Raw genomic sequence first — 8,523 nt, 5'->3', positions numbered from 1 at the left:
TGCACAGGGGACTACCTTTACCTTTATTATAAAAATACATCATAACTAAAACCCAAACAAAAATACATATACAAGACACAGGGGCGGTGATTAAAACATATGGCAGAAAGAAGGGAAGGCAGGGTCATTGAGAAAATGCAACCCCAACCAGAACAAGAGGAATCTTAATTTCCAGGCCAGTCCTCCTGTTCTCCAGTAGCACTTCCATTTCATCAGAACGGAGATTCAGCTTATTCCTCACATCGACCCCAAAATTGCCTCCAGGCACTGTTTCAAGGTTTTTACAGCCTCCATAGGAACAGCTAGAAGTGTGAGATAGAGATATTTGTCATCCATATATTGGTGACAGCCCAGCCCAGATCTCCAGATGACCTCACTCAGAAATTGCATGCAGATGTGAAAGAGCATGGGGGGGTGATGGAACCCTGGGTAGGCCAAAGGCCAGAGAGCTGAGCAAGAGTGCCTCAGCACCACCTTCTGAAACTTACCCTCCAGGTAGGACTGAAATCGCTGAAATTCCTGGTCCCAACTCCAAAAGGCAATCCAGGATTCCTTTAGGTGGGTAGCCATGTTGGTCTGCAGTAGATGAACAAGGTTTGAGTCCAGTAGCACCTTAAGGACCGACCAGAGTTTCCAGGGTATAGGCTTTTGAGAGTCAAGCTCCCTTCATTAGATACCATGGGGTATCTGTAGCACTATGGGGGCTCTGTGAAATGCTTCACTCTTCAGGAAAAGGCTGAGGGGTTGGCCGAGCAGGATGTTTGGCAGCAGGCTTCAGGCAGTGTGGCTCGGGGGGGGTCGAAGGGTGGGCAGTTTGGTGTAGTGGTTAAGAGCGTGGGACTCTAATCGGGAGAGCTGAGGTTGATTCCCCACTCCTCCGCTTGAAGCCAGCTGGGTGATCTTGGCCTAGTCACAGCTCTCAGCCCCACCCACCTCACAAGGCGTTTGTTGTGGAGATAATAATAACATTCTTTGTAAACCGCTCTGAGTGGGCATTAAGTTTTCTTGAAGGGTGGTATATAAATCGAATGTTGTTGTTATCTATACTATCCCATGAAAAGGCTCTTAGAATTCTGCATAAGATAACATATGAAAGTGTTAACCCAGATAGCAGATCAGCTGGTGGTGTAAGCCCCCTTCTTTTCACATGAAGGCTGTGGAGCAAGCCGTGGCAGACCCAAAACATGATCCCAGGGCTCATCGGTCTCCGGACCCCCTTCTCCAACAATGGGTATCTACGGACTGGTACCAACACAATCACCAAAACTACCACTCCACCTCAATTGCTTTTACAAGGCTGGAAGAATGTTTAAAAGGCTTGTGAAACGTGTGGGTGGGAGGACCTGAACGACGTGCACGTATGAGTCATGCCCCTATGCCATATTCATATATAAAAAGGGAAGGGGAGCCTTCTGGAAGCACAAGAGGCAGAGCTGGGAGCTGACAGGGCCGGCAAATTGCATAGATGTGCGCCTGCAAAACCGGCTGTGAGATTGGATTTGTAGGGAAGAAGGAAAAATGCATTAAAAACATACTAATACGCAGTCCAAAATTGTTCTGTTTTATCAGAGTTAACACTGACCTTTAAAACAAACACACACGTACTTCCTTGTAGAAAATATATTTTAATTTTCTCTGCCCATTAGTTAGCATAAACGTTTACAAAGTATACTGAACGTGAAGTAGAAATCAGCGAAGGAAAACCAGCAAGCCTTCAAGTGGTAGAAATAAGGAAAGGATTTAATACATCAGAAAATGGACAGATATTGTACATGTTGCTTCTCCTGCGCACCGTTTCTTGAGTAAAAGTAATTCCACAAAAGGTTTGCCTCTAATGGGCAAAAGAACGCATGAACAGACACAGGAAAATCTCAGAACAGTGGCTAACGTTGAACACATACCAGCTACTTCCTTTTCCTGTTGGGATCCTTCTCCTGACCCTTCTGAACATAACCAGAAAGCGGGGCAGACAGGAAGAGCTGCGTTTCCTTGTTGCTTCACTCTGACTTTCCTCTCTTTTCCCACTCAGAGTGGCTCAAACAGGAAACTACCAGCATATTTTTAAAAGGACCCGGCATCTTTCTGACTCCCCCAAATCGTTCTCTGGCCACTTAAGTGGAGCCGGTGCAACGTTTCAAATCTGATTCTTCCATTAGTCTACACACTCCTCTGCAATTTTCCCAAAGGGATGCTTGGAGCAGGAGGGCTGGGGGTGGACCCGAGTCTCGGTTCCAGTTCCTTCTGGGTCACTCAGAGCCAAGGAGGAGCACGTGAAGGGAGTCGCAATGTTAGCTGGGAAGTTGAGTTTTAAAAGAGATTGGAAGGCTTTGTGAACTTCTCCTCTCTACAGAGACAGGGAGATTGCTGCTCAGAGGACTTGTTAATTTCCTCTTTGCCGCCAAGAAGGATAGGTGAAACTGACAGACCCTTCCCCAGGCAAAGAGGAAAGTAAATCCTCCCAGCAGAGATCTCCCTGGCTCTGTCCAGAGGGGAAATTGACAAAGCCTTCCGATCTCTTAAAACTCGGCTTCCCGGCTAACCTTGCAACTCCCTTCACGTGCTCCTCCTTGTGTAATTCGTCTCTTGTAGCTTAGCTCTTACTTCTCTACTTTTTACTTCTTGGCTGGGGAGCAAGAGCAGGAAGCGCCCTGAAGAGGCCCCCAGTTACTAATTTATATGCTGGAATTCAAGCCACATTCAGCTTTACTAATATAGGCAATTTTTAGAATCCGTTTCATGCAAAGCTACAAGGCATCGGTCTGCTTTTCTCTATAAAGGGAAATTAGTAAGAGGGAGAAAAGTCCACTTTGTATTTTTCTAAACACAGTATTTTCCAAAGTGTGACTTTTCTGCACTTACATGTATTATGCAACTGTGTACATGTTACTGACACAAAAGTGAAGGCAGCTGAAACATCTCCATTGCAAGCCATACTATGCGTTCCTCTAGAACAGAAGCAGAAGGACATCTAGTGGCTATTTGGGAGCAATTGCTCTTACTTCACCTTCCCCTAGAATTAGCAGCAGTGAATTCCCTCAGTGCAGCTCTACACCTCTAATGTAATAATAACAGTTCATTTGTATACCTCTCTTCTGGACAGATTAGTGCCTCATTCAGAGCAGTGGACAAAGTCAGTGTTATGATGATCCCCACAATACAGCTGGGGCGCTGAGGCTGAGAGGAGGGGCTGACCCAAGGCCACCTGCAGAGTTCGTGGCAGGAGTGGGATTCGAACCAGCAGTGCCACCACAGTTCAGCTACTTAGCCACTATGCTACACCAGGTCATTCCATTCGTCTCTCGAGAGACTCCTTTTAGTGCAAAATGCGGCCATGGTGCGTTCTGCAAGAGCGGCACAACGGACTTGCTAATCACTTTCCCTCATACCCTTTTTGTCAGCTGAGTAAAAGCAGCTTGCTAATCATGACTAAAAACTAAGCAAGGGGAAAAGGCTAAAAAGCTGCTCTCCACCCGTTCTTATCTCCTCCTTTAAAAATCAGGCTCAGCAGTTCAGTTGTGGATCCCAGACACGCAAACACACAACATTTCCCCTAAAATAAATATGCAATTTCAGCTCCAGGGATGCTTTTCACATGACAAAAATTAGCACATAACTCTATCTACATCTCCAATGCCGTCCGTAACATGCAAGATAAAATGTCTTTTTTGACATGTTTGGCACAATCCTGGAGGGAGGGGCAAAAGTGCTGGGGAAACTGACTAGGAGTTACAACGGTGTAGCAGCACAATGCCACTCCACCTGGGTCGCCCACTGGTGCTCAGCCACAGCAGCTGGATGCGAGCAGAATGGGCCATAACTCCCTGCGCCGGTGGGCTGGGGGTGGGGCGCAAGTTAGTCCACCCCCTAAGCTGTTTCGGGCACAGGAACTCCCCCAGCAACAGCGGAAAGTTATGCCACAAATAAGGAAGCGTAGGCCATAGGCACTCATTGTAAGGGACAAGTCACCTCCTGCCTGCCCCGCCCCGCCCACATGACTCTGCAGAGCAGAGGATGCCAAGTGCCACAGCCACCAATCCGCTCGTGGCCCCACGGCAGCGGAGCCCCCTCCCTGGCGTCTAGTCATTCCCCCGCCCACCCTACATAAGCTCCAGCTGTGAACCCAGGTAAGTAGGAATATGGGCGGAGGCTCTACCGAGAGCCCTCTGCTGCAGAGACTTAGAGCACAAGGGGGGAGTACACAGAGGGAACTTGGCAAAATTCAGGGTGTACCTCACACTACCAACGGAAGGAGAGCTAAGTTCTGAATGTCTGACAAACAACTACCTCTCAAGTTCCCGTACAGGTAACTGGTCCCAAGTGCCAGCTCAGGGAGGGGCGAGGGCTGACCTACAGGTAAGGAGCTGAGAAGCCAGCCACCCCGCTTGCTCATTCACACCAGCCTCGACCCTCCCCTCCCTGGCAGCACTCCACAAACACTGGCCTTTGTGGTTGTAGCTGGATGGAAGGGGGATGCTAGAGTGCGCAAGGGGGATGGGGTGAGACTCAGGGTGTTCCTCACACCCACACATGGGAAGAGAGCGAAGTCCTGGTTGTTTGACTGACAACTCCCTCTCAAGTTCCTGTACAGGTAACCCACCCTGAGTCCTGGCTCAGAGAGGGTCAAGGGTGCAGTGACAGGTAAGAAAGCCCTGAAGAGCCGGCCCCCCTAGCATGCTTGTTCACACACCCCCATACCCTCACTGGCAGCACCCCCCAAACTCTGGCCTCTGCAGTTCAGCCTCGCAGTTAGGGGCGGGGTGTGGTCCCGGCCTGCAAGCCGGCAAGGTCCATGCCTGCCAAAGAGGCAGTTGCCCAGGGACCCGCACTCGAACACAATTGCTTCAGAAGGGGAGGCTCTCACTGCCATGTGGGCACCCCCAGCTGGGACCTCCTCTCTGGCAGAGGCGAGAGCACAGCCGTGAGTCGGGGTAACTGAATGCTCGCTCTCATAACTTCCTTGCTATGGCGGGGCACAACCCTGTGACTGTCTTCCTCACAGGATCGGAGTTCCATGCAGCCCTGGCAGCAGCAGAATATCCAGATGCAGTCGGGTGACAGGGACGAGAAGGCCAGGGGAGAGGAGGGTGGCCGGGAACCAGCTGACCAGCCCTGGCTCCAGGAGAGGTCAAACCAGTCGTGGGGCCCTTGTTTGAAGCAGTGGGGCACCCTGGTGGGAGCCCTGTGCCTAAACCACCCATCCCAGTCCCGAGGAGGGGAGGCAGGAGGAAATGGAGCTGGCCGACATGGGGGACGAGCCTGTCACTGGTGAAGTGGAAGAAGACAGACATGAAACAATGGCTGAGGAGGTGGCCCAGGACCCAGGCAGCATGCCTGGGTCCAGCCACCCAACATGAGATCCCGGTTTTGTCCCCCGCCCCTCCAGGAGCCCGCACACTGACATTCACTGCTGAACTGGTGGCACATCTCTGAGTCCTGACCCCATCAAGACAGGCAGCGGTGGCGGGAACAGCTGTCCTGCAGCCTCTGCATCACCAGGTCCCTGGAGCCAGCTGCCACAGGGGAGCCAGCAGCCATGGACGGACTCAACATCCTCCGAGAGAGGCAGAGCAACACACCCAGGGAACGCAGAGGGGGCCGGCCGGCAGACCAGGAGCTGGGTGCCACAGGCTCCAGATCAGAGGGAGGCATGAGAGCAGCAATCGAGAAAGAGCTGCTGGAGATCCGCCGTGAGTGGAGGAGGAGGAGGAGGTCACGAGCACACAGCCGGGCTGGATGCATCTGCAGCGGCATCTATGGCTGTCACGCACAAGGGTCAGGCATGCATTGAGAGGCTGCTTGGACAGCTTGTAACTGCAGCTTGTGGTCCACTGCCAGCCCCCCTCCCATCCCTCTGCCTGCCAGGGGCACACAGAATAGTCACCAGGAGCCCCCCTCCACTGGTGAGCATGGTACATTCTTGAGCAGGTTGTAGCCCCCTCCTCATCTACCAGGGGAGTATGTACCTTTCAGCAGTTTCTGGGGCATGCTCCAGGGGCACCCTGCCCGGACCACCCCCCGCTGTCTCTTTGCCTTTTGATGAGGCAGTTGCCCCATGCCTCCTTTGCAGCTTCCGCGAAGAAGGGGCACAACCACGTCCCAGGGTTGTGGAGCCTGGGGGGCCTTCCAGGTACATGGTGCCTTGGCTGTTGGCCTGACAGTTCCCCACCACAGGGGGTGAGCATGCGCCCTTCCTGCAGCTTGGCTGAGCAACCCCCCCACCTGTCTCTGTGGGGGCATGGTGAGTGTGATCGTAGGGGGCCTTTGTGCCCTGAGCACCTGCTCTCTGCAGAGGAGGGGAGCAACCCTGACAGGCAGCACTGTGGGACCTGTCCATGAGAAAGCGGAGACTCAACAGTCCACCTGGACCCAGCAGGGAGCTCAGGGGGCCTGCCCCGCCAGCACCTGAGCTCCCCCCTCTACAGAGGGCTTCTCCTAAGTCGGGTGCCTCAGGACAGGCGCTGCAATCACGGGACCTTCTGGTCTCCGGCAGCCTGGTCTCTGGAGGGGAGGTGTTGACAGCTGGTGGGGATTGCGACTCACACACTGGCTGCGCCTTTCCTTGCCACTCGCTGGCCTGACATGAGGGGTGGCATGGCCGCTGGGAGATGCTCCCTGCTATGGCCTCACATGCCTTGCTAGACTTGGCCGCTAGCGTGACTCTCTTGCGAAAGACATTGGGGAGGGGACAGCTGCGCCACAGATAAGCTGGGGCACAGGTGCCTGCCTTAGAATTGCACTACCCATGGGGAAAACATTAACTGGCCCCTACATACAATGTGGAACGTGGTCTCAGGTTGTTATGGGGCCCACCTGCGAATTTTATAAGGTGCAAGGCAAGCTCCCCACATTTCTCTCTCTCTGTGTCTCTCTCACCCACCCACCCCCACACACGCACTTTTACTGAAGTTCTATCACACTTCAGAAAAACTATTCACTATTGCCTACCTTTAAAACTATTTTAAAATATAGTTAATTTCAGCTGAAGCTCAAGTTCAGTCCAAGTTTAACACAGCATGTTTGAAGACATGCGTTTGCCTACATGTCCAAATGCCGAGGAGCGGACTGTATGAGAGGACCGCCACATCTCCTTTTTCAGGTATGGCAGAAGGTTTCTGGCATCTGGAACTGGAGCTCTCATCTCTATCCTCTGGGACGCACGGTGCCTCCCAGCCTTCTAAACTGGCTATTGCCTGAACTGTTGGAGCCATTTCCCGCATCACAACTGGAAGGACCACGAGAGCTTCACACCCACTCCAGGGCCCAGCAGTGAAGCAAGATTTTCATGCTTGTACACTAAAAAATTAACACAAAATATCTTTATAGTTCAATTTTTCCTGAACTGGTTTATCTCAATCAACATTCCTACTTCTATTTTTAATCTTGGTAGCAATGATTGTCTAGTCTGTCGCTTAAGAGGTTTCTGGTAGAATAACCAGCAACTGTCCAATCAGTGCCTGATATGAATGTGGGCAGCAGCAGTGAGCTCTCTGCTGCGCTTCGTTTTTGGTCTGCCTGCTGCCAATGTTAGATGCGATGAGATGCATGGAGTTCAGGCCTCCGAGCTCCCACTTGCCTCTAGTGGTTTTGTAGTGAGACCCACACACACACGCGCGTTTTCCCTTGTTGTACGTGATGACTGGTCCTTTTAACAGGACTGTCTGCTTCTTGATCCCAGGTTTTGTGTTTAAAATAAAAGCCTCAAACAGAATACAGTTTCCACAGAAATTGATACTTTAAAAATTCTAACGGTACTAAAGTCGAGACATTTCCGAAGTGATGCTAATAAATTAGGAACTTAAATATTTCAAAAAATCGAACATTTCAGAACAAAAAACCCTATGCCCATTTTTACAATATATTCTACCTAAAGATTTTTAGGAAAAATATAACCTTTTTAAGTTTTCCAGTCAACATTTGTATGAGTAACAAATTGAGGTCGTGTGTGTCCTTTAAAAATATCACATCTTTTCAATGTAATGCAGTTAAACTGATTTCTTTATGAACAAGGCAAGTCTTTTAAAAATATATATAATATAGTAAATATTATTTAAAGCCTTAAGTGGTACCAATACAGTACTTAGCGACGTAGAATTCTTTTTGTGCATTAAAAGATGTTCCTTCTCAGCTGCAGACACGCAACTAGAGAGTCCACTGCATCTCGCTTAACTCTGCTGCATCACCCAGACCGCCTTCAGCTTCCAAGTAATTCATAAGTGCAGCCATGGCTGTGTCGTTTTCACACACTGCGTCAAAATCCAACTGTGCAGAATCACCTGAAACAAACAGAACAAGAGATGCCACTACTCTGTGCATAACAATAATATGTCAACACAGATCTATAATTCTCCATTTACTCACAAGTGTTCAGTATCCTGAATGGGTGGAATTTGAAATCTTTACTTCCATGCAAGTGTTACAAGGCAGATAAGCGTGGAATACTTGAACATTAAGGTTGTGCACAAACAAACCAGACCTGCTCTTCATAGCAGCCTGGACTCCCCTCTTCGAAAATGAGAGTTAACA

The 8,523-nt window shown here is 50.3% G+C and overlaps 1 protein-coding gene across 7 annotated transcripts in view; it reads right to left on the bottom strand.

The window, feature by feature from the left end:
* Nucleotides 1-1,609: 1,609 nt before the first annotated feature.
* BMAL2 (basic helix-loop-helix ARNT like 2) overlaps nt 1,610-8,523 on the bottom strand; it is an 82,770-nt gene continuing 75,856 nt past the window's right edge. For all 7 annotated transcript variants that reach the window (XM_054987913.1, XM_054987918.1, XM_054987917.1 and 4 more), the window contains one exon: nt 1,610-8,273. In XM_054987913.1, the coding sequence (XP_054843888.1) occupies nt 8,140-8,273 (134 nt within the window). In that variant the 3' untranslated portion in view covers nt 1,610-8,139. The remainder of the gene's footprint in view (nt 8,274-8,523) is intronic.

This window comes from Eublepharis macularius, chromosome 9 (assembly GCF_028583425.1).
Source record: "Eublepharis macularius isolate TG4126 chromosome 9, MPM_Emac_v1.0, whole genome shotgun sequence".
In the NCBI taxonomy this organism is placed as follows: Eukaryota; Metazoa; Chordata; class Lepidosauria; order Squamata; family Eublepharidae; genus Eublepharis; species Eublepharis macularius.
The sequence above is the reverse complement of the archived record's forward strand: the minus strand, read 5'-3'. Positions and strand labels throughout refer to the sequence as shown.